General features: G+C 37.5%; 1 protein-coding gene across 4 annotated transcripts in view; it reads right to left on the reverse strand.

Moving 5' to 3' along the window:
* Positions 1–27,198, reverse strand: part of csnk1g1 (casein kinase 1, gamma 1) — a 50,664-nt gene that overhangs the window by 21,673 nt on the left and 1,793 nt on the right. For all 4 annotated transcript variants that reach the window (XM_088074228.1, XM_088074130.1, XM_042491208.2 and 1 more), the window contains exons 2-5: positions 18,483–18,913; positions 17,295–17,335; positions 15,283–15,352; positions 3,258–3,409 (exon numbers count right to left, since the gene is read on the reverse strand). In XM_088074228.1, coding sequence (XP_087930354.1) covers positions 3,258–3,409; positions 15,283–15,352; positions 17,295–17,335; positions 18,483–18,669 — 450 coding nt within the window. In that variant the 5' untranslated portion in view covers positions 18,670–18,913. The remainder of the gene's footprint in view (positions 1–3,257; positions 3,410–15,282; positions 15,353–17,294; positions 17,336–18,482; positions 18,914–27,198) is intronic.

Raw genomic sequence — 27,198 nt, forward strand, 5'->3', positions numbered from 1 at the left:
CACTGCTAATGCACATTTGATGGCATCAACCAGATGTGCCAATCAGACAAACCAGAGCCTTATCTGCTTTTAAACAGCCTTTAGAACAGTATAAAACAACTGGTGAAGCAATTATCATTTAGATTGTTATATAACCAAAGTGGAAGTAACCCTTACCTCCTAATGCAAAAAAGCTGCAACCTAAGTATTTTTACCTGTTAAGTGAAGAATCATTTAGAAAACAGTCAATTAATTTATGCTGATTGACCAATCATTAATTGACTAACTGCCTAAGCACTTTGCTGCACAGCTACCACAGTGATCAATTACTATCACACAACAAAAGCCTCTGTTGATGTTGAGCCAGAATTTCAAGCCACTGAGATGCAAAACCATCCTGCTGGGAATTAGGACTCTGAAAGTGCTAGCAATTAGGAATCAGAATGACAATATGTTTATGGATGTAAATCTTAACCAACTGCTCAGAGCAGTTTCCTGCCAGAAAGAGATTTGTAAGAACAGCTAAAACACAATGGGAACATAAGTAATGGTGTGAGTAATAAGATCCTGTACATGGGTTTGATCTTGTGGGATACTGAAACACTCTTTTCTTTAAGCTGATCAAAAAAAAAAAAAAAAGAGCTTGTGTAGAAGTACAAGCTCACAGCACTTATTGTGGGATCGCTCACTTGTGCCAAAAAATAAAGAGGAAGACCTACGTGATAAACACAGAGGAGAGATTAGCTGCTTTAGCAACTCTCTGTTCTGCAACATCATGCTTATGTTGTGCTGTTTTGTAGGTTTCCTCAGAATTTGCAGGGGCTATCTGAATTACAGAGCAGTGCAGATTTTGTGCTGACAAAATGAAATGCTAGAAATTTTGAGATGTCTGAGGCACCAAAAACTCTGAGTAAAACCACCCTCTGAGCTGCTCAAACTTAATGAGATTCAGTGATGGCTTTGCTCTTTCTGACAGTCTACCTGACTCTGACCAACAGTACGTACAAACTGACAGATTGCTAATTTGCAGATTCGGCACTGGTGGGTACCAGTGCTCCAGGGCCCTCTGCAGGCAGGACTTAGTGTGAATAAAATAGTGTATAATTTGTCAGGCTGATTGCTGAAACACTGAAAAACAGGTATTTAAGTATCTTATTCAAGCAGTACAATATTTTATACTAGGCTTTCGGAGACATCCAGTATGTTAAACAAGTGTAAAAAATCGACTTAAATCGTCTAATTTCCCATTTTATGCATATTATACCAAATTTAGCTTTCCTTTGACATTTTAATTTGCCACTTCTTCTATTAGCTGGAAACACAACATGTGCTCCATCTTGGCATGAAAGTTTATTCTTAACCTTGAAAAAAATGTGACAGTTTTTTAAACTCTTGGTCCACTTCTTCCTAGTTCACACTACATGACTTACAAAGTTGTTAGATCACTGTACAGTTCACGCCATACAACGTTCTAACTTGTCATTGGGAGTCTTGATGTTGTCGTTTTCATACGACATGACTGATTGGCAACAAAGTGCAACAAATTACAAGATCTACCTTCCATCACCAAAAAACATATGCTCCATCTTGGAGTGTGTGTGTGTCCCTTTTTACCAATCTGTGTCTCCTCTTTAAATGTGGACGTGTTTGTGGGTCAGTGAACGCAGCCCCGGCAGAACTCTACATGAGTTATTTTCTTCCTCAGCAGCAGTTTGAGGAGTTTGAGTCGTGGGGTTGATAATTGATCTGGTGATCTGGTCATAGCTGATCAGAACACTTCAATGAGAGGAACAGCTGCTGCAGAGGCGAGAAATGCAGACTTTTAGACCCAGCATAATCAGCAGTTAAGTTTAACTTTGACTGCATCCGGTTTCAGCTGCTTCATCTGTGCCCAGAGTACGCTCTGTGCTTTTAGAGTGATATGCAATGAATAACCGAACTGTACATATATTTGGTGCTCCTGACGAAAGTCCAGATCCAAACATCAAAAGTCAAAATGTGGCACAGATGTTTTAATTTTGGCAGGCCCGCACAAGTAAAGAAATGTGTGGAAAACCTTGTACACCCTGCAAATCTGGCAACAACAGCTTTAATCTATACCGCAAATGCAACACATAAGTCTCATTCCCACTGCAGAAAAAAACACCTGCAAACATCTGGCTTTTTAATGCAATGTGAATGCGTACGATCGGCATTAACACCTGCGTCAAATGACTCTGCAGTAGACACAGGTTTTTTTTGCCTCCGGCTCCGATCAGCACTGATGGGAATACAACACCCAGGTGAACGTGCTGATTTCAGCTCTTTAACCTGTGAGATGCAATGACGCACTGTCACTAATTACCCTCCATCTTCTCCTAATTAGCACTAAAACACCATTTCAAGTTAGTATGCACTAAGTTTAAAATAGAGACTGAATAAGTAAGAGATATATAAAGAGAAAAAATCACTGAGATGTTTTTAAAGACTTCTGTTCCTGCTGCTGTCTACTTATTCTTTGTCAGACACTGACACAGACAGACAGACAGACAGACAGACAGACAGACAGACACACACACACACACAGACACACACAAAAGCTGACAGAAAGGCAGACTCATGCGGTGTGTTCACTGGCAGTGGGAATGCAGTATTTTGCGGGTTTACATATGTTTTAAAACCTCGCTTGTTGCACTTATTCTGGTGGGAAAGCTCCCCCTCCCCCTAAGGTGTTCCCTCCCACAACCACTCTCATCGGCTGTGGCTCCCCAACAGGTCCAGATATTAAGCCTGCTAAATATCTGGGGAGCATCTGCAATGCATCAGCAAACCTTTGGGCTTATGTCCTGAACAGTTCACACATACTGCTTAAGCGCCACTTTACAAGAGCTGAGCTGATGATTTGCCTCTGATCTGGGGCTTTTGTCAAGGAGCTCCGAAAACTGTCGCACAGTGGAAAATCAAAGTTGTGTAATGTGAACTAGGTATCACTAGATTTTTCCAGAGCTTTTAATCATATTGTCACCTGAGTAAACACCATCTGCTGAGAAAAATTTGTTTGAAAGCTCCCGCAAATATCTGGACAGTAGACTAGGTGTTTAGATTTTTTTGTCGCAGTTCCTCCATCTGTTTCACATTAGAACCTATCGAGTGATTCAGGGGGCAGAATCCTTTCAAAACCCTGGGGTGCTTTTACTGTGAAACATATGCTGGAGCAGGAAGTGTTTCATCAGTCACAATAAGTTAGTAGAAGCTATTTTTAAAACAACTGAATGGATCATATAAAGCTTTGAACTCACCAGCTGAATGGCTATCATTAAGACGGTCTTCAGCGAAAAGGTCCTGTCACAAAGGTCAAAGAGGTCCTCTAGACTCGGGCCCAGCAGCTCCAGAACCATGGCGTTGTATTTCCCACAGGGCCCAAAGTAAAACACCTGGGGCACTCCTTCAGCTGAAAACACAGGAAGAAAGAAATTAGATTTAAAAAAGAAGAAGATTCAAGTCCAGTGGACACATCTGTACTTGTAATCACATTTGTCAGTTATCACACAAGTCTTTTTTGTTTAACCCTTTGAAGCTTGGATTGACATCAGTTTTTCTGCAATAAGCAATTTGACCATTTTAAACCTGAGCAAATTGGTTTCGAAAAAATGAGGGGAAAAAGCAATGGCCCATTTGTAAGAAATGCCTTGCAAATTGCAAGAAATTAGTAAAATATAAAATATTGTGATGTGTACGGCTTACATACATATATATTTTACACACCTACATAATCAACATACTATACATACTTTATTTTAAATATTTAACTGTCCTTATTGTTCACTCTTACTGATTTTCTATTTTCTATTTTTATGTACCTGTGCTGGTTCTTACTTCTACTTGTGATAATTCTCTATGCTGGCATCAGAGTGACTGTAATGGACCATAATTTCCCCCAGGGGATCAATAAAGTATTTCTGAATCTAAAAAGGTGAAAAGAAAATTACCTACAATTTTTACGTATAAAATTATGTCTTATAAAAAATATAAAATAAATGCATGTATTTTTTTTCATTTTCACAACGTTTTAGGTCATTTTCTTGTTTGTTTGTTTTTACTTTTAATCGTTTATCTTGTTTTCAGGGGGTTTTTTTTGTAACTTTTTGGGCTAATTTTTGAGTCATATCTTACGTTGCTCATTGCTTTATTCTCATGTTTTTGAAAGAAATCAAACTAATTTGCTCAGGTTTCAAAGCGTTAAATATGCATTCACAAATGAAGGTATGCAAGCTCATTAATTATAGCTTAGATAGTAAATAACTGTTGGAGGCAAAGCAAATACCAGTTAGTTGATGACAAAAAGTAGAGCATGCCTTCAATGTTTTGAGTTGTATATACTCATGGGAATTCAGAGAGCATTTGGGTGGCATAAGTGTTTATTATCCCTGTCTCTTTTGACTAATGATATTTCTAAGTTGGGTCCAAGGTGAACCATAAGAGGCCTCAGACCAGTCAGATAGGAGAAGGGGCACCGCAAGGTTACCGAGTACAGAGAGCAGAGAAAGCTGCAAGGTAAATATTAACCCTAAAGTAAAATACAGCACAGCGCCTGCAAATAAAACTGTGTCACTCCTCTAATGCAGTCTGAAAACTAATCTTTTCACCGCCTCATATCACATCCTCCCTACTGAATCATATCCTCTCTGCTCTACTCACTCTAATTGCTCCAAAATCCCTTCCATCTGTCACCTTGGCTCTTATTTTACTTCTTGTCACAGTGCAGTTTAGTGTTGTGTGGTCGGTCCAATGCAACAGTAATTATAGTATAGGCCAACGCTCTTACACTCCTTCGCATGGGTTATTTGTAACACGTCCAATCTGAAAATTAAAGCACCTTGTGCTGTTAAACTTCTAGGAAAGTGTGTGAGCTTAAAGCCTAAAATTGTATTGTAATGGGACGGCAGGGTGTGAATGGTTTTAACTTTTCCTTTATTCCTGCGGTTTTAATGACATTATCTAAAAAGCACACAAAGGGGATTTCTAAATGGATAACAAAGGCTTCACTATCTTACAGTCAAAGTATGAAATTCTAATTAATCTTATCTAATGTTTTTGCGAATACAACTCCTATTCATTTATAATTATTTGCAATTGCTGATATCTGTATTCTGTGTCGTCTTCCTGACCACATCCTGAACTTCAGTTTCAAAGAACAGGAAATCAGGTCAAACTGTTAATTGCCTTCAGGGAGGAAGCATGATTCAAAGTTTGCCCCTGCTTGCTGCTAGTCAGAGTCCCATTAAAAAAAGAGGGTCCCTCAAGAAACTTCAAAGAAATGTCGGCGCTTCAATCATACAGACCTTGCTTTATCAGACATGCTTAAGCTGCATTCAGTCCTTGGAAATATTATAATTGCATAGAAGTTAAAAGAAGTAGGGACGTCCTGATTGCTTTTCATGTCCCCGGTTCTAAAGTCCTTTAATACATTGAGTATCTGCAGATTCTGACATGAAGAAGCTCTTTGGGAGATACTATTATTGGTTACACAGTTGCTTTGTTTGTTTTGTGTTTACACTTGTGCATGTGTATGAGCAATATATCTATATAAGTGATATGTATATTATCTATGTATATTTAGAAATAAAAATACATTGCCATTGTTCCTCACCTCTAAATGGATGATTCATTGTAATAAAAGATTTAAATCTTGACTGATTTTTGGCCACTTAACAAGCTGTAAACACAACCTTTACATATTATTCCCCTTTTATAGCTGACCTGGTGAATATGTTAGCAAACGGTTGTGCACACACTGTTTTAAGGCTGATATATAGTTGTGTGTAGACTCTTAGCAGAGCCTAAAGATTAGCAGATTTATTAAATCAATAAGCCGCCGCCCATAAAATTAAAACATTGAGCTAATGTTGAGGACATTATGAGGCTATGGAGAAACGCAAATTTGAAAAAATAATATTTCTTCATGAGCAACACCTTTCACATTACACATTATCTTCTGAACTGTTGTTAAAATAAAAATGTTGATTGGTGCAGCTTTGAGACTACATTTATAATTCTCTTCAGAACTCTCTGTTGACCAGATTTGGTACATTTGGCTCTTATCCTCATAACTGTGTCTATGTAATAGCTTAAAGAAGATTTTTTCTTCTGCACACAGGTAAACAAGTCAGACAAACTACCAGCTCAAAATATATTGATTCTATGCTCAGTTAATTCATGTTCTGCTTGCCATAAAGTAGACAGATCTAAGATGTAAGTCGGCAAAACACCTCTCTGTGAATGGACCAAATAGCCACCATAAAGTTAATATTATGCTCAAGTAATTTGCAAAAGACTAATAATCACAAAGCTATATTATAATCCTGATGTAGTGCATTAACATATTCATCCTGAGCATGCTGCTGAGGACATTTGGACTCGCCAGCTGGGTAATGGGAAATACACTGCAGCATGAAAGGTGGCATAAAATGCTGTCAGCTAGCATATGGGCATGTAGGAGTCATGCTGTGCTCCATCTTGTGTTTCTGGACACCATTATACAGTTCTGTGGGTTGCTAATTGTACCATAGGAATGAGTGCCTTGAAACCCCGGGTGCCTGTGGGAGGCCTAAAAATGTGTCAGATTGGAGATGTGCTGTAAATAAGTGGATAAACGTCGTTCAATTGAAAACAAGCTTTTGGTTGGTTGGTCAAGCTTTTTACAAGCAAAGGGAGCTGGGGAACGCAGAGCCATCATTATGTATAGCAAAGACATCGAATCTGTGTGTCCTGTACTGTAAAGTATACTCTAATTGTACAGAAAGACTCAAACTTTAATGGAGGCTACCATTTTTGTAGGTACCACTTTTGACTTCTCTCATCTAATTTTCTTTAAAATAATGAGAGCAATGCCTGGGTGTAGTTCTGACTCGGTCTTCAAGACATTTCTTCAGTGTTTAAAGTAAATGAATGGCATGAGGTCTAGGCAAACAAAGACAGTCGTTTAAACAAAATATGTTCACGGACAGAACGCATCATTGAGTAAATACACAGAAGAGCACTAGATTAAAACTAGAGATACAGAGTTAAGGTTGTATTCCTCCCTAAAGTTGCAGTTACAGTATAAATCCATGTCTGTCCAGACTCATATGTGGCTACGACAGTTGACAGCACTTCAAATCAGGGCTGGGCGATATGGGCTGAAAATTATATTGCAATATTTTTAGGCTATATCTCGATACACAACATCTAAATATTTTTAAATCTCCTCAAAAGCACTTCGAACATTACATCTTTTTTTTCCTTTTTTAACCATTTCTCTCTTTGATGTGGTAATACCGTAGGAATGACTTGATACTGAAAAATATTAACACAATTACATTTATAATCAATAATCATTAGTAATGTAGATATAACGACTGAGTGGGTAAAGGCAAGTGTTAAAACAATGAGAACTGTCTGATAAGTTAAGAAAAGTACAAAATTCCACTGTAATGGAACATTTAAATCAGGGAAAAACACCCTTTATTCCTCATCTATAACAATATCCAAAGTCTACAACGATATATAGTCTCATATCTCCACACCATATAATATCTTTATATTGCCCTGTCCTACTTCAAATATATTACCTTATGTTGCTGCAAACACGCAACATATTCAAAAACATTGATGCTTCACACACATCTTAAGCCCAACAGCACAAAAGATCTATGCAATCAGCTCAGTTTCAAGATGGACACCAAAGATAAGTGTCACCAATTCAAAATCTGATCGTCTCCACTTCTATTCCTGAGATATGATCTAGAGTAATGACCAGAAAAGTGTTTCTGCAGAACATCATGATGTCACAGTGAAGTTCACTTCTGTATGTTTAGATATAAAGTGTCATCAAATCATCATTTTATTTTATTTGACATTTGTGTGAAATTTCAGAATAGTTTATGTATAAATTCTTGAGTTATAGCCAAAAAATTAATTATTTTATCATCGAGTCCAAGTAGATGTTTGTGCCAAATCTTAAGAAATTCCCTGAAGACGTTCTAGAAATCTTCCCAAAATTGAGACAGATTCAAGGTCAGCGTGACTTTGACTTTTGACCTATGACAAACAAAATCTAACCAGTTCATCTCTGTGTCCAAGTGGAGGTTTGTGCCAAATTTGGAATAATTCCCTCAAAGTGTTTTTGAGATATCACACGTTCACAAGAATTGGATGGACGGACGAACAGCCCAAAAACAGAAAGCCTCCAGCTATGGCTATTGCCAACGCAGAGGCACAACAAAAGGTTAATTGACCTCAATTAAAGCAATATGTTGCAGGTAACATACACCTACCAAGTTTGCTGATTCGTTAATTTTTGAACTTCAATATTTTGTTCATGCTAGCGATGATGTCTGCTCAGACCTTACAGACTACCACTACATTCTCCACAGCAATAACAATATTTGAGTGAATTATCCTCACTAATATAAATGCTAAGTATATACCATGTAGTTGTGTTAAGTATTAAAATACAGATACTGGATCAAGATATATTACATTAACTTAAATCATTACGCAGAGCAGCAAGTCTGTGATCAGAATAGAATTCAACATCAGCACAAAAATTTTAACTACAAAGATTTTATGCAGACAAATGTGTCAGTTCTGTCAGCTAGTGAGTAAAACTGCCTGCCCTGTGTGAAAGGATTAAAGACTACATTTTCCTATGCATTACTGTAATCTAATAGAGGTGCTGGCTGCAGTCCTTTGCAACAAAAGCGGGAATAAGATGAATGTGTGACGGATGAATATGACTGGTTCTGAGCCCGACTGAAAGGCAGTCGCCCGGATCTCCCTGCACACGACTTTCTATGCGTGCAATTTTTCAACCAGCTGTCAAAGAGCAGATCTTTCTCTGAACTCTGATGAGAGCAGTCCAGTGCTTGGAAGTTTTATTTTGACATCTGATAATAGCTATTCTGTTATCAATAAATAATCCAATGCTTTGTCACTGAAGGTTGTAGAAATTCTCCCAGAGTCTGTTTTTACCCATTTCTTTAATTTCTTTTAAAGCAATAATTTCTAGACCTTTTTATGTTGAATATTATAGGATGCTTAATGCCAGACAAAAATGTTAAAAAAAAAAAAAAAGGTTAAAAACGGTAATTTCATAAGGCATATCAGCAAAATCAAGTGCATTTTTTTAAATAAAGGAAGAAAACATCACAGAAATAATTGAGATCACTGTGTGGTTCCTGTCTGTGTGGAGTTTGCATGTTCTCCTCGTGCCTGTGTGGGTTTCCTCCCACAGTGCAACAAAACGCAGGTTAGGTGAATTCGTGACTCTAAATTAAGCTGTAGGTGTCAGTGAGAATGTGTTTCTTTTACTATATACGTATGTGTATCTCAGCTCAGTGATTGGCTGCTCACCTGTCCAGGGTGTACCCAACTATTAACCCACTGTGTGCTGACATCAATTCCAGCCCCCCACGACAGGATAAGCAGTTTAGAGATCAATGGATGGATGCTTTTTTTCACATTGTAAATTTATGACAGGTAGGTGCAAAGATTGTGTAACGGGAGTGGAAACAGACAACCTCTGTTGGTTCTGCAATGCATCTTGCGAAATACAGCCATCTTCTGATTCACATCAAGTTTCGTGCACTGTGCTGATCCAATTCTGATCGCATGATGCCTGCATGGTTACATTTCTGACAGACACATTTACTGGCTTGCTTCAGTTTGCTTTGTAAATTGCACTGCAAAACGGTGTCAGCAAGCAGCCGAAAGGGTTGTTCTACTTGGAACCAAAAGCGAAAAGAAATCACTTGTAATTAGACTGTAGCTCTACTCTGATTTACACTCTTTCATTCTAAGCAGGAAAACAGCTACAGGAAAATTCAGTTTTGTCTTTGATTTTAAAGTGTCCATGCACGTTCATGTTTTCTGAATTTTGAAGACTTACAGAAGAAATTAATTTACCCAGTACTCAAAAAACATTGGCTGCATGGCAATTAAATTGTGAATTATTAAACTTCAGAGTAAAAGTACATGTTTCAGAATTAACAAAATTACCAGTATGACCCTAACTTTACGTTATGCATAAACAAATGTGTCCCTCAGTAACCTGTATAACTGTGACATGTAAACGTACATGACAGATGAATATGATGTGATTATGATGTGTCATGATGATGTGGTTGCAGCCAAAATGAGCGGAAATATATGAAACATTTTTGTCAAGTCTCAGATTACAGAGATTATATTCTTGTTAAAGGACCATCAAATAAAAGGGAACCCCCCCCCCAATCAAAAATATATATTTTTCTACTTACTTGTGGTGCTATTTATCAATCTAGGATGTTTTGGTGTGAGCTGCCGAGTGTTGAAGATATTAGCCATAGAGATATCTGCCCTCTCTCCAGTGTAATGGAAGTAGATGGCACTTGTCTTGTGGTGCTCGAAGCACAATTTCTCTTTCCAGAAATCATGACCCGGTGAGCAGTTTCATGTGGGTATTATTTTCTCTCTACTGAACTACAGTCAGCAATCAGATCACAGTGCAAAGGGAAACGTGCATCTTCTTATAGATGAGAGGCTAACTACAGCGCGAGATTTAAAAATCATTAATGTCCTCTTCGGCTGAGCTGTAAGGTTAGCTAGCTCAGTGGTGCTAGGTGAGTTAACAGCGGATGTACACTTCCTTCTGTGCAGTAATAAGGTTTGCAGGTGTACTTTGGCAGAAAGAAAATAGTTTAAACATGAAACTGCTTAAAACACGGTCTGTGCATAATCTTAAGTAACCGGGTCATGATATATGAAAAGAGACATTATTGTTAAGTTTTCAATTTTTTATTTAATTTTTATATTTTTTGGTGCTTTGAGCAACACAAGCTGTCTAGTTTAGGGATGCACACTAACATCAGCTCGTCTGTATCCGCATTTATTAGCTTGAAAATGAACTATTGGAATAGGCCAACATGCTGTTTTCTGCAGATATCCCAAACTGATATATATTTATTTCATTGACAAAGTGAAAATGTACATACCATCAACTTTAAGTTGAAGTAGTTCTATTATTTTGCACAATGAACATGACATACATTGAAAAGCATTGTATTTCATGTCTCAATCTGCTGGCGGGCCATCACGATAAAAGTTTTTATAATATGATGTTAACTCCACAACAGAAGAAACATGATGATCACTAAGATTAGGTGGGATAAAATATCAGCATATTGGATATTGGCAAAAAATCCAATATCATGCATCCCTAATCTATTTCCATTATATCTGAGAGAGGACAGACATTTCTACAGCCAGTATATCCGGCACTCTGCGACTCACACTAAAGCATCTTAGACTGATAAACAGCACTACAGGTAAGAGGAAGAATTTGTATTTTTAATTTTGGAATGAATTTTCAAATACTTAAATTAATTCAAATGCTAAAAGCAACTTGATACTGTATTTACATCTCTGTTGATGCAGTTGTTTTCATTTTTTAAGCTTTTTCTTCACCACTGATAGACTAAAAGGTTTTAACATTTAAAACACTGCTCTGTAGTTTCAGTGCCCTGTTTTTTCACTTAAAGCTAATCCGTGCACTGAGAGAATTTCTTTTCTTAACAAAGATCCATGTGTTCGCATTAGTGGGAACAGACATCCAGGATAAGACCTCCGGCCTTTCCTTTACATGTTTGTAAAATCTGGTAAGCTGTGTCACTGTGGGAAATGTTTACTCCTCGGGACTGCAACGGCCACAGGGCTGGTGTAGTGTTTCACGATGAGCTCTGACTGCCAATGCCTTTAACAGCTCAATAGTGTCCACCCACCCTTGAAAAAAAAAAAACCTCTTGATCTTCAAAACCATCTTGTCCTCGGCACAATAATGCCTCGCAGTCTGCCGTTTTGTAAAAAACCAAAGCAGCGATAAAACCGTTATCAACTGCACTGATAAGTATCCTCACATCATATCTGGAAAGAGATGCATGATGCCTAATTGAATCATCCTCATTAATATCCATTGACAGTTGGTTATGCACCAGATACAACACCTGATTGAGCATCCGAGTCAAACCACATTAATTCATAAAGACCCTGTCGCACAGACACTGTGACAACCACATTGGCTGGGAGGAATGTGGCACAGCACACAGCCAAGAAGAAATGAGGTCACGTTATCCCATCTGGAGGAGAGGACAGAGGCAGGTTAGTACTAAGAGAGGCAGACCCGCTCTCTAAATATTTAATGAGTTTCCGCACAGTTGGCCTTTTGCAGCCCTTGCCTTTGCAAAACAATAGCCATTATATTCCCAGTCTGGTTATCATATATGCACGTAGAGCTCCAAAAACCACATCAAGGACCATACATTACAAAAACGAGGCTTCTATTTTCCATGACAAACTGTGACTGAGACCATCCTTTAACTGTGTTTTAACGGTTTTGTAAAAAAAAAATCTTAATTAATAAATCTAAAAGCAGCATTATCCAAGTTATCTCGTATCAATCTCTTGCTCCAGTTTAGGCGTGTTCTTGGGACTACTGGCTCAATATATACATTATAATTTTAACCATTCTACCAGAAGAGCAACAAACTACTAAAAAAGATTTTTCTATTGTTCCATTGTTACTAGTGTTCCCACCCATTTCCTCTCGGACCAAGACTAAAAAAGTTTGCCCTTCATTTATTTCTCTGTTGTAGTCATTTAATCCTCACAAGATCCTTGTCAGTGGTTGCTGCAACAAGGATGCGTCAGCAGACCTTGACTAATCTTTTATGACAAACTGACAAATCCTCAGGGGAACACAGTTAAAGGAAGAGAAGTCGTGAAGAAACAATTATTGTATTGTGTTTCATTCTGAACACAGAATAATAAAGTGTAAAGGGCACAAATCTGGAAAAAAGAATATGAGGATCTGGAGAAAGACAAACAGTGTTATGTCAGACATTGGACTGTAAGTGTTGACATCACTACGTAACACCATGAACAAGACAGTGTAGTGTAACTTTTGACACTGGCAATTATGTGTAAACAAAGCAAAATAAATAACTTAACTTAACTTATATATTTTTTGCCTAGTCTTATCTGTTTTACTATGTAGCTAGTGTCTGGCTTAGTTCATTTTGTTCTCTCTGTATTTAACTGTACTGTCACTCTACTTATTGTAAAGTACTTTGTAACTGTGTTTTGAAATGTGCTATATAAATAAAGTTTATTTGTTGTTGTTGTTGTTGTTAATATTATTATTATTATTTTTTAGCTTGCCGATAATATATGTCTCAGGAAAAAAACTTGGGTTACAGTGCCAGTGTCGGTGTCATTTGGGCTTGACTAGACAGAATTAAAAAAGAGGGCATTTCACTTAGCATATTCTTAGCTCCTTTCCATGCACAGTTAACCCAGGGTTCATTTAAACCCAAGGCTATATGATCCACACTGCACTTCTACAAGCCCTAGGTGAAATGTCAGTTGGATCATGTGACCAATGTTTACATTCTACAATGAAACAATAACTCTTTAAGAGCAAGCAGCAAAGTTAAAAGCAGAGAAAGTAAAGACTGAAAAGAAGACATCTTGTGTTCTATCTCTTTAAGAAATTGCAAACAGAGAAGATTTGTCTAATGGGTGTGATGCCTCACAAAGTAACACCAACTGTGACAGTAAATAATTTTTCTTCTTCTCCTAACCAACACTTTTAAGTTGGCTGGCTTGCAAGGTAGCGCCAGTTCAGTTGTTTCCTGAATGCGACTGTAATCAATATTTTTATGAGATGGGTCAAATGACTGTGTAATGTCAAGGGGTCACTCAAAGTAACATATCTATACAGAACCATCACCCAACTCTGCAGCTCCTCCTTTTAGCATCTTTCAATGCATTGTTTTGGTTTTCCAGCCCACAACTTTATTGTTTTTGTTCACCCTCTCCGCTCTCATCATTATTGTTATAAGCCGGAGTTGGCAGCTGTTTTCAATAAAAAGGCTGACATGCCACCTGCCAAGCACCACCCTGCACCCTTTGGAAATGCAATAGGAATACACACAAGAGACTTTTAGTTTCCTTCCTGAAAGAAAGCCTCTCTGCATGGCTCCATAGCTCCTGGAACATTTTGGTTGCAAAAAAGGATGAAGTTAACAACTAGATGGTGAATGTAGTGAAGCATTTAGTGCCAGATAAATCCCTCAAGAGTCTGTCTAACTGGAAAGGCAACCAGATTTGGAGAACTCCTGTCTATAAGGGCCAACGCTGAAATCTTCAGACAAATTTAAGGAATGGCAAGAAGCTCAGTTGTTTATGGTCAAATTACAAACTGTCTATGTAAACAAAACACTGCGATTTTTGCAGCAGACTTTTTGCATCATGTCTTGCCTCCTGCATTCTCTATCTAGGCGCCACCCATAGGTTGTCTAAACCAAACAGAGTAGGTGAGAACACATCTGACACATACAATCTCCTGTTGTGTCCCGACAACTCCCGACAATTTCAAGCCCTGAGTCTTCGCACATTGTCCTGAGTTCATATAAAAAAATGGCTGAAGTGACTGTTAATGTTGCTTTATTACTGCTGGATGTGCTAACAGGTTTGCCATGTCCACTTAATAAGGTGTAAATATGTCAGTGTTGCATTTTTGACAGCTTTTTTCCACTGCCAGCAAGCGTCCAAAATTTAGTGGGTTTTTTTGTTTTGTTTTGTTTTAAAGGACGTTTCATTGTATCAAATAATTGCCCATATTTCAAAAGCCGCTTACTCGTACACTATTTATACAGATTCATATTCACACCCAGACTTCCTCCAAACAGACACACACTGAGCCAGTGTGACAAACGGACTGTTTAAGTTATTAATAACTCATTTAGACCTGGAGTATAGACACATATGCGTTAAGTCTACTGCAGACAGGAAACCAGTGACTTTGCAGACAAACAGCACTGAACATATGTTACATCCTCAAATGCAGTGTGCAAGACTTCCTGCATATTCTGCCCAGAAAAAAAACAAGGAAGTCTCTTCAGTGGATCAGAAAAAAAACAAGTTGCTGCATCTGTTTTGTGGGTGTATAAGATGTTTTATGTCAACACATTTCATATTGAATTACCTCCTGGTTAAATCTATTGTCAAGAAGGGTCACTGTTCAACACGCTCTAATATGCGCACAGTCATTCGCACTCACATGTCCACAAAGTCGCTGAGATTAAAATAAGTCGCTGACCCAGCTTAATATCAATATGTAACCTGAGCGGAGTAATCACTTGTTGTGGAAATGATGCAATCTTCTGATCTGATCTCCCAAAACAGTGAAATCAATGTCATGCAGTCACATAAAAACACAAGGAGATGCAGACCCGTGTGTGACCTTACCTGTAGTTCCCAGCGTTTTGTAGAACCGGTACTCTAAATGCAACTGTGGTGCCCTCGATTTTACTGGTTCCTGCACAGTGAAAACACCCAAACCAGTACTAAGTTAATGACAAGAACCTCATAAACTGACATGAGACAGGGAAAAGACAAAAAACAAACACCTTAAGCAGAATTTAACATGTGTGTTAAATCAGTTAAGAAAAACAATGAATGCTATTCTTTGAAAGTATAGTATGCAGAAATTGTCGGTTACTGTTTGCAAACCTTATCGCCAATGAAAGTAAAAGCCACCCCCCAATTTATTCTTGTTTTGGAAGCATAGACTGTATAAATAATGGAAACAGCTAAAGTGACATCACCCACTGGTTTGCGGACTGCCATTTAGAAGATGGATGTATTAAGAAAACCTGGATACAGCCATGGAGGCGGGACCCTGTTCTTTCCTATGAGAGTGGCTCAGTAGCAAAATGAAGCATGAAGCAAAACATGCTCAATTTCTGCAGTACGAAAGTACCCAAATCTTCCACATTACTTGGCCCATAGAGTATGTGCACAGTGCCTGAGCGGGAAACTTCCACCAGTGGAGCAACTGACTTCCCGTTTAGTGCTTCACTAGCTTGACTGGTAATCAAAAACTTTAATTTTGTAACATACTTTCGAATGCATGCTGCTTATGATAAAGTCCGGACCTCACCTGCATGCTGTGACCAGGAACATTCCAATCAAAGCACAATAAGGGCAAAATAAGAAAATACTGACAGAGGTCAAAGACTTTACAAATAAATAAACCGCAGCACACTTCTAAATGTTCATAAACGATGATTGTGAGGTATTACTTTTGTACGAGTCAATAAAATGTTTTGGGTTTTTTTTAAGGAAATCCTGCACAGTATACCATTCAGATTTTGTTTTCATGAAATGCAAATAAGGTCATATACAAACATGCCATGTAATAATGATAACAGAATTTGGGATGAACTAGGAAAACCCATTATGACACACTCATAATTCTACCCAATGAACTGGCACTAGCAGCACAAACAATGTCAGTGTCAGTTTTTGTACAAACAACGCAAGCAGCTCTTTTCTCTACCAACATGTTTAAAACAACAATTACTTCCTGTCACCTGGGATCAAAAACATGTCCGTAATCTTTGTCCTCCTCCAAAAACTCTGTTAGAGCAAATGACAAACTCCTCCAGTATCTGACTCATCCTAAAACCTGACCATCAGTCTCCAGTTTGCAGGTTTTGTCTTTGCCCAAAGTTACCAAAATATCCCATTTAGTGTGGGACACAGAATAAAAAATAGAAACTGTTCTACAGTAAATCTAAGTGCAATGTTACCTGGAAAAGTCACCTGTAAAACCATTTTGTGATAAAAGTGACCTGCGTATAATCTAAAGATACAATGTGCCCAATAGTGCCTCAGATTTGTTTAATTTCTTCCTAATTCACTGATGTTTTAAGTTTCTCAATACATTTAAGTGGACCATTTCTCAGTTACATCAGTGTCAGAACACCATACAGCAGTGTAAGAAGCTGGAAGTGATTTGGCTCTGTAACCTTAGTACTACTGTATCTACTGTACTTACTACTCTCTCGTGAGCAATAATAAAAGCATGAATCAGGAGTCATGATTCCCGGTCCAGCAGCCACTGGAAAGACTCACTTCACCAAGCATTTACACCTCCTTCACATTTTTCTCAAAGACCAGAATAGTCCAGTATAACAACGACCCCACTGTGTCGCCTGAGTGCAACCTCATATTTCTGGAAATCAAGTGCAAATGCAATCTCGACAGCCATGCAATTTGTGTCTAATTGAAGTTTAATAACAGCTTCCCAGTCTGAGCTCAGCACTGACATCATGTAATTTTCATAACACTTTAGATGCATCACTAAAATCAAGTGATTCATAATGCATCATTGTAACTGTATGCATCATTTTGCAAAGGATTCTTATATCTGCAGAGGTGAGGAATCAAGCAGAGGAAGAAAAGTGTGCACTTACCAGTTTAATAGCTACATACTCGTTGGTGTAGAGATTTTTACCTGAAATAAGACGGGAAAGATGGCTTTTAAAATAAAGTACACCACTTAAGTCTTTAAAAGAGGTTCACCGGGGAATAGGCAACTCTGTAAGTGATTGTGTCTGATTGAGTGAAGATTTCTTATTTAAATTTCCTGCAAATTTTGCAACAGAAAATGATCCAATGGTGCTTCTGTTTTTCCAGCTCTACTGTGATTATGTAGTCAGTTACCTACCCAAAGATAACCCAGTCTAACACAACAGTCCTGAAAAAATGTACCTTAAAAATGTTATAATATTCATTTTGAATTTAACTGCTTTGAGCAGTTTTAGTTTAGTTCATGGAAATTTTGGAGGCTGCTGTAAATTTGTATTGCAATATACTGAGAAAGATTTTTTTGTCTACACTGATTCAAATGAATGGGGTGGAAAATTTTTTAGAAACATTTCAGTATAATGCAATAAAATTCAACAGAACACAAGCGACCTTCAAAATGACAAAAAACTTGAATTAACACCAAGCCTGTCTCAGTAACTACTTTTGTTGGATGATATATTGTCATAGAAAAAATGCACTTAGTAATATTACTGGCATTTTAAAATTATTTTATACCAATGACATAACAATATAATAGCACAATAATACCAGTACAACCTTTAAAACAGCAACAAACTTTTCATTTTTCAGAATATTCAGACACAAAAATGTGATATGTGTGAAATGTGAAAACGTGAAATATATACATACATACATATACATTTAAAGAAGTAGCCCAAAATTACTCAGTTTGATACGCAATACAAAATTTGGCCACAAAAAAAACAAATGATGCCTCTTGCGACTAATAGACAGGCTAAGCCTAGCCTCATGAACACTGGAGTTACCTCCATAATGACAGCTCCCAGGAATTAAAGGCCTGGGAGCCAGGCATATATCACATGATAAGTCAATAGCATAATTATCGTGACAGGCCTCACCTCTCTGATACAGATTAAATCAAGACTGAACAATGTTTCACGATTGTGATGGTTGTGGTTACGTGTACTTAATAAACTGAAAACAGAGTGAATTTTCACACAGAACCATCAATAATTGTGATAAACTAAACTCAGCTTTCACACCATTATTGTGTCTTTAACCATTTAACACAAGATTTAGATTCAACTTACCCAGTTTCAATTCACCAAAGTTTCCACAGCCGATCTTCTTGCCCACACGAAAGTTTGGCCCCACCATGAGGACCCCAGATGAGCTGGAGGAGCCAGATGGTCGGGACGAGTGTCCGCTGCGGCTTCCCTGCGAAACTTTAGTGCTCCGGGCGGGCCGCTCGCCATATTTATCTCTCTGTTGATCCATGGTGTGAGCAGCACAGGTCAGCGGGAGCCTGGAGTGATGTACAAAAAGGCCTCCTGGGCCGGGCCCCCCACAGCCACAGCCCTGGTCACTGGCAGTGCCTGGATGGCACAGTCACTCTCATGAGACAAAACCTGGCACAGCTAACAGACACTCCTTCCCGTCCTCACCCTGTCACCTCTAACAGTTGTTGAAAAGGCTGATCTCCGGCCTCAACATTTGTCACAGGAAGTAGAAGGTGGTAGACCTGTAACAAACACAACACGACAAAGAGAAAAGACGTTAACTTTCAACAAAGAGCAGCAGATGGAACATAAAAGTGTGATTCTGAGGCCACAGTCACACTAATATATTTTCATTTTAAACAGCATTTTAAAATGAGAACTATCTCCATACACACAAGTGTTTTAGCACCCGTTTAGAAATCAAACAAGCCAGCGGTGAGCACTGTTAGCTTGTTTACTACATAACACGAATGCCACTGTAACATCGATCATCCTGCTCAAACTCTGAAACTTTATATGGAAAAACAAAACAATTTGTCGGATACTCATATTTAACAGCCAAATCTGATTCGACTGACATTAATTCTGAGTTGGGTACAGCCCCAACTGAACACAATCTAAAGTTTGTATTTGGTCATAAATATATCTATGTTTATGATTAGTGTCTGAGTCCTGTTTTACATCATGCTTTGCCACCTCACTATATCCCTGTGTGCACCGCAGTGCTCATAAAGGAACAAATATATGATTGCCTGACACTTCACTGCATTATTGGGGAGATGAAAAACCTTGATGGCAGCTCAACTTTAGTTTGTAGTTTAGTTTGCATTGCGTCCATCGTAATTGTCAAGTATCGGGCGTCAGTTTGTCACTTCACGTCACCAGCTTCCATTGAAAATTAATTGCAGCCTATTGTTGTGTCTCTCGTAGCGTGAGCATAGCATAAGGAATTGTCTCCCATGTTAATGTGAAAACAAAAAAAAAAAAGAGTTTAAGAAAACAACTACAAGATGTAGGCTAATCCTATTCAGTGAGCTTCTTCTTCAGCAAAAAGCTAAAACTGTTCAAATATCTGACAAGCTCTTAAAAGCACAAAAACACTGACCACAAAATGATGACACTCAAAGTAACATTTAAACTACAAATCAAAACACTTTCACAATGAAAACTTTACCATTGAAAATGTAAATTCAAAGTAGCCACACTGAGAACATTTAAGCCATTTTAGACTTTTGAAAACATGCACCTGTACCTTAATTAGCGAAGAGACTACACAAAGTAAAAGTAAAACAAAAATTACAATTCAACTGGCCTTAAAATACTCAATAATGATCTACTGCTGTTGTTCAGGATTAAGACAGATATTCTGTCATTTAGTTTAATTTTATGTGGAAATGCAGCAAAATCTGAAAAAAAGAGCTGCTAATCCTAGCAGAGTTCAGTCAGGGGGCAAGTCATGCGCTGCACAGACAGTGAGACATGATGGCAGAGCACTGTACTTCATTTTAATAACTGAGAAAAGGCTCCATTTGCTCATCTTAACTTTTCCAAAAGGTTGTCAAAATTAATCATCATCAGAACTATAATAACAGTCGCCACTAATCACCGCAGTTTACCAATGACATTTCAACAGTTACAAATATTTCCTAAATTTAACTTCACTGTAACATTGCGAGTTGAACTCCTTTCTGAAGGTCATGAATCATACGCAAGCTCACTGTTTACAAGCAGACGGTGCTAAATGAGGACATGGCCGGCTTACTGTAAGAGCGCTGCTGAGCTAAAGAGATAGTCATCAAGTCACAGTGGTCACAGAAAACACCAGTAAACAGTTTTGAGCATCAACACAAACCTGAAGTCATAGTCTGTGATCATGAAGACTGTCCACCACCCACAGCTATAGCCTGGCAGACAATGTCAGCGGGGAATATTATGTAAACAATTATATAAAGCTATGTCTGCTCACAAGGACAACGTAGCTTAACTTGATGGACACTGGTCGGATTTTGTCAAGTGCTCAGGAAAATGATTTTGGGTTCACCCTACCCCCTTCTACCAAAGGCAAGAATTATGCGGATTTTAAATTACGTGACTTTGAAACATGAAGGCAATTTGGTGTATGATTCAGCAATCATTAAGAAACGAGACATATGATGTTTATCAGCTTCAGGCCTCTTTGGGAATAAGGACTTCCTATTCTGTTATTCATCTTCAGCAACTTAGTGTGCTGAAGCAGCTGCAGACAAAATGTTGACTGTAAAATCAGGGGATTACCACAAATTATTTCACCCAAAAATGCATTTAAAAAGCACTGTTTTCCATTAAAAAATATGTTTTATACGCTTTATGCTTTCAATAAAAAAACAACAGCTACTAATGTTTTCATGACAATGCTGTAAATCCAGAGCATGGAAAAGGCTGCTGCAGAAAAGTATTTGTGTGTGGGCTTCCGGATGACTCATGCTCAGTATTGCCTGCAGTGCCTGCACAGATCTCAGCATCAAAGACAGCTAGTTTGCTCTCAAGGGCAACTGTGCACTGTTGCTATTACATAAAACCAGGAACAGAACAACACGGCTATAAAACAGGTTTGCGGCAACGACAAATAGTGAGCTGTGTAACAGTTTCCATTGTGCAAATAATCATTTGTAGGCCACTCTGATCCAGCACACACGGGTGTTTAGATTAGCTTGGCTAGGTGTTTCTCTTGATCAAAGACCGTCCTCACACACACACACAAACTCCAGGGTGGACGCAGGATAATAAACACACACTCTGATAATTCCCTGGACGCTGCTGTTAACCTGAGAGCCCAGACTGCAACACCACATCGCATATCACAGCTAAACTACTGAATTATACCAGCCTGACCTTGTGATACTGCTGAGCACAGCTTTAAACTTTCAGTTTATTCTAAGGGACTGTATTTTATTTATCAGAGTGACTGGGATTTGACTTTTTTTCATATCATGACCCTCCTCAGAGCTAATGCTTTTCCTTGAGCCTCCCTGGGTGACTGGGGGAAAATGCATGACCCTCCCTACACCATAAATAACCATATTTCACAGTTTCTGGCAATGATCAATGGTGTGCTTTTGGAGATTTAAAAAAAACCAAAAAAAAACATGCCTTTCAAATCCACTTGGGGCTCTGAGATCCCCAGTAATGACTCCTAAAACCCAGAAATGAATTAGCATTTCAGCACCTCCAGTTCCCTTGTTTCAAAGTCTTGTTTCATTTATTTGGATGGGTTTTTGGTTAGAAGCCTGAAATATGGTCTGTGGTTGGCACAAGTGTAAGAGACTTTCACGTTGCTGCAATAATCCAAAATCCAATGGATAATTCCTATTGTCCTTTTAATAAGGGAACCATGGCGATGCTAACTTCTGCAGCAGCTTACAAAAAAAGCCATCATCCCTCAGACATTTTAGGTGGAAAAACTGCAAAATACTACCATTTATTTTTATGCACACAACTCCCTAATAATTCTTCCATAATTCTCACTTTTATTGGAAGTGCCTCTCCTGCACCACCCCCTCCACTCAGAAATAAGGAACAGTCCCTAAGTCACTACAAAAATAAGGTTATACTGAAGATTAAATAATATTGAAATGTGTAACTATATTTGAGTGTGGTTATTTGTTATAAGGAAGAGAGGCATGATTATTTCTGGTCAGTAGACACCGAGTTGTCATACTGTTGGTCATTTGTTATTTCCACTTGTGTTTTTTGGTGTAAATTAAGGCTGATCAAATGTTTCAAAACTTTATTTCCACAATAATTCAAAATTCTATGGTACAGTTAAACCTTACACTAAATTCTACAGTATATTAAATGCTTCTTTAGTTTAATTTTGAGTGTATGGTTAGAGATGATAATGCAACAGACAAGGCTAACACCAGTTAGTTTGAGTCTACTTCATTTGGAGAAAATTACACACAAGCTTCACTTTAAAGGTGTTTTCACGCTAAAATCCGAGTGTGACAATATGACATTATAAGAGTATCACAGAGCTAATTTTAAGCATAGTTTCTTTGCCTATTTTTATGCATCTGTCATATAATTACCACAGCCACATTATGTTTCAAACATGTTCAGACATGCCTAACCTGAGGATTAGGATGGGAAAATGAACATTAAACTGGGGAAAGAACTCAATTCATACTATAAGGAGGCAAAACTACACTTCATGAAGGGTAGCAAAACATCTGCAGCCTTTAATTACAAAAGGCGTATCACGCTACACGCTGTAAAAGAACCCCTAAGTATTATTTATCTACTTGTGTATCGTTTCCTCTGGTTCTTGATATATAGGCTACATTTAATATCTTGTTATGTGCTCATTGTTAAATATATATTTATCTACTGAAAGAAGTTTGACTAAAGTAAAACTATGAAATGTTTCATTTCAGCTGAAACTCTGCAACACTACAGCAGTTTTAGGACATAAGTGGTGGTGTTGCTGTGCATTTTAAGATGTTCTTGCAGTTTTGTTCACCTCAAATAAATATGATAGAGCAACTGCATAAAATGGCAATTCATTACATCGTTCTGTGTAAACTCATATCCGTTGACCGCCTAATTAATAAAGTGGAGAACAAATTCAAGCTGGACTGTTAAAAAACATTGTGGTTTCTACAAACAGCTTCTTCAGTTTTGATGTGATGTGGGGAATCCCCGGCCTTTATCCCTGCGGAGGCGCCGTGTCTCCTGATAAATGTTTGAGGATACACACCTTTTGGCATCCTATAAGAGTAATTTTTTTTCTATGAAGAAGAAGGCATGAAAGGACTTTATAAATTTAAATCAGATGGAACTTATTAACACTTTTCTTTCCAATCTGTTCTTTTTTGTCAGCAAATAAAAATATCATTGCAAACAAATATGCAAGTGTATGTTGATTTTGCCAGGCTTGCTTAACATTTCCACCGCAAGTACAGCATTTTACCTTCTTTCAGATAAAATGTGTGCACGTTTAAAAAAGCCTTTATTCTATGGTTGAGCTCTCACATTAAAATGCCTTGTTGCAAGCAATAAGCAGTCACTAATGCAAGGAACTAATACTGAAAAAGAAAATTCAGCTTCAGAATTTTGCAGCTACACTTTTAAACCAAACAAGGAAGAGGAAGCATATTACTCTGGTTTTAGCTACACTACACTGGCTCCTAGTGTCTTTTAAAATAGATTTAAAGGTTCTTTTACTTGTTTTTAAAGCTCTTAATTGTTTGGGACCGGCCTACATTGCAGACTCTCTGTCATTCTATAATCCTTCACCAGCTCTCGGATCTCCTGCTGCTGGGTTTTTAAATATACACAGTTATGCGCGCAAGAAAATAGGCAGCTCAGCTTTTGTTAACTATGCTCCAAAATTATGGAATACCCTTCCAAAAGCTATGAGAAAAGAGGGCTCTAAACATTTTTAAACAACAGTTGAAAATAATGCAATCTTGGAACCAATCAACTATCATCCAATGATTTCGCTCTATATGATTTTCATTTTTGTTTAAAAAATGAGCAGTGCACTGAAGAGGAGGTCTTGGCCCGTATATCCCTTTGCTACACTGGATCTCCCAATATATTAGCCATTGCACCTTACCAGAGCCTTATCGTCATCAGACCGATTGTTGATGGGTTCCAAAGTTGGACAGAAATACCCTTCTCACACTAAAATTTGGTGTGTACGCTGGCTTTCTAAACATGGGAAAAATCCCATGTTGAAGAAAAGTTGAGGTAGTGTTCAGTTGTGTACTTTGAATGTCGTAATTTCATAGTGGAAACTTTAGCTGGGCTTGTGCTAGAGCAGATAAGTAAATGAGGCTGACTGTTTGATGGTGGTATAGATTTATGATGGTGCAGCCTGATACTTGATATAGTGCTCATTTGCATGAAGGCATTTCATTTGACTCTGGCTTGGCCTGTATGCGCGCTAAAGGAGTCACATCATTATGTGCAATGATTAATCAACCTATTTAACATTAAATGCAAAAAGTAGACAAATATTTTACATTCTTATAATTAGATTGTCACTCATTTTGCTTCCTGAAAAACTGCAGTGATAACTTGACTGATGAGCTAAACTCACAAAATACAAGTAGGCAAAATACCATGCAGTAATACCACTGCATATTTTAAACAAATCATACGCAGGTCATTCTGTTCACACTTTCAAATTAAGCTCATTCTGCACAACTAAGAAATGTGTCATTTTACTGACAAAGCCTTCAAATATGAGTCGTTGTGACTACAAGCTGCATATCTCTCATCTGTGCCACACTGAAAGCATGCACCAGACCGTTTCATTTTGTAGTTATAGTCTGAAAATGATGATGCAGGAATTGGTGTTTATAGAAATACATAAACATAGTATAATAACAGTATTATTTTCACAATGCTGTTAGAAATCCCTGTGAAATGTGGAGAAAGTATCAAAATATACACATAAACACAACTATTTACTGTCTAATCACTGGCACAAAGCCAAAGCAGCAAGGCTGACTGACTAAAAGTGGCAAAAGGGATTGCTGACGATGCTGTTAATCAAAACAGAAGCATTTTAAGAGTTCAGGAAAGTTGGTGTAATTGGTAAATAGGTGCTTTTAAAATCCAGGGTTATTCACTGGTATATTTCTATTGGTAACACACTGAGGTGGCATTGAAAATGTATATTAGACTTTAAAAGCCTTGATTACAAACCACAAATTTGCAAAAATATCTCAAGAAACAGTGGTGCTTATAGTTGATTAGCATCTATTAAAAATGACTAATCTGTTGACATCTTTTCATTTTTACAGAAACATAAAGGCTCTGAGTGGAGTGATTAACCTTCAGTGGAAAGATCAGCCCGGGAGGGGGGCCTGCCAATAGTGCAGACTCCTACTGTGGCAGTGCCAGCTAACAGCTGCCTCTCTCTCTTTAACGCCAGCTCTCAACTATTACTGGTGGGAATTAAGATTATCAATGATAATAATAATTTTTATTTGTAAAGCGCTTTTCAGGACCTGAATCAAGAGATACCAATATATAAAATAACAATTAAAATAGATTCCCTTCTTCACTTCAGTGTGATTACATGTACATGAATAACCTCTTTATGAGGCTTAGTTATGGTAATATTTGTTCACATGGTGTTTACACGCTCAAATACAAGGGATACTCTAAAAAATAAATAAATAAATAAAATCAGTTAACAATTAACATTTTTTTCCACCCAAATCTTATAAATATTGCATGATCAGCAGGCATCTTACATCTTACTTGAGCTTTGCTGAGGTAGTCCACATTATATAGTGACTAGAAAATGCATTTTCTTTTGGAAGTGTGTGAATGCTGACAGCGGAAACACATTGCTGAAAATGTGAAAATATGAAACAAATTGCCTGAAAGATATAAAAGCTCAAATGACTTGACTACACTGCTTAAAAATCTGTAAACTACCATCTTGTAAAGACAACTTCAAGTACTACTGAGGAAGTCTACATTGTGTAGTAATTAACTGCACATATGATAAAGGATGAGACATTGAAAAGATGTTTGTCAAATAAACAATTATCTGCAAAATCTTTAAAGATAGCAATAAAATGTTGTCAACAAACATGAATGAAAAGCACATTTAATTACTTAAATGTTGATTTTGCTAAGTCAAGGTCTATACACACTGAGTTTATTCAGGCAGGCATTTCGTCTATATCATAATGACTTTTTGAATAAATGCAGTGCAGAAAATATTTTATATCAGCCTTTAGTGGAACTCTTCTAAAAGATGCCAACAACAATTTATGGCTAGTTCCACATAGCCTTAATTTGGGCAACAGTCCAGCTGGTAACGTGCATTTTAATAAAATGACTTCAGAAATGGCTTGCACTGCTCTCTCAAAGCACTGTGATGTTTAGTAGAAATCAATTATTTTACTAGATAAACAGTAACAGAATACTCTATTGATTTAGTAATATGCCATCTACACTGTAAAGTGACAAGTTGATCTTACTTTTTTTTAGAAAGCTAAGAAACAATTGCATTGAAGGAAAAGTAAGTAAAGATGACTATTGGTTTAAGTTATATTTGTTAACATCTACTTGTTAAGTTTACTAACAGTTGTATTTACGTCATTCTGTGAAGTTGTTTCAACTTATAATTGACAAGTGCAATTAACTTGCTCTTTACAAGTGTAAGAAACTTAGGTAAACCAAGTTATTCTGAATTGGCAGTTGTGTTTACTCAGGACAATTTAGGAAACTGAGTGCTCTATATAAATATGTAAGGAAAGCATGTATTTTGTGTAATGACAAAAACAATTTTGCATGTGGTGCAGTTTGGGTATCTGCAAGTTCTGATTTGTTGACATGTTTTAGAATATTTAAATTTGATTGACTAGTTTACAATCAACAAACAAAAACAACAACCCAGATTCAGCAAAATTTTAAAACCTAAAATGCTGTTTTGTTTATTACAGCTCATATGCATAAGCATAGTTTAAAGGAATGATTTTGAATATTTATCTCAGGTAATCAGTTCCCTAAATTTTACTGA

Source organism: Plectropomus leopardus, chromosome 1 (assembly GCF_026936395.1).
Source record: "Plectropomus leopardus strain MGB_pleo_1.0 chromosome 1, ASM2693639v1, whole genome shotgun sequence".
Classification (NCBI taxonomy): Eukaryota; Metazoa; Chordata; class Actinopteri; order Perciformes; family Serranidae; genus Plectropomus; species Plectropomus leopardus.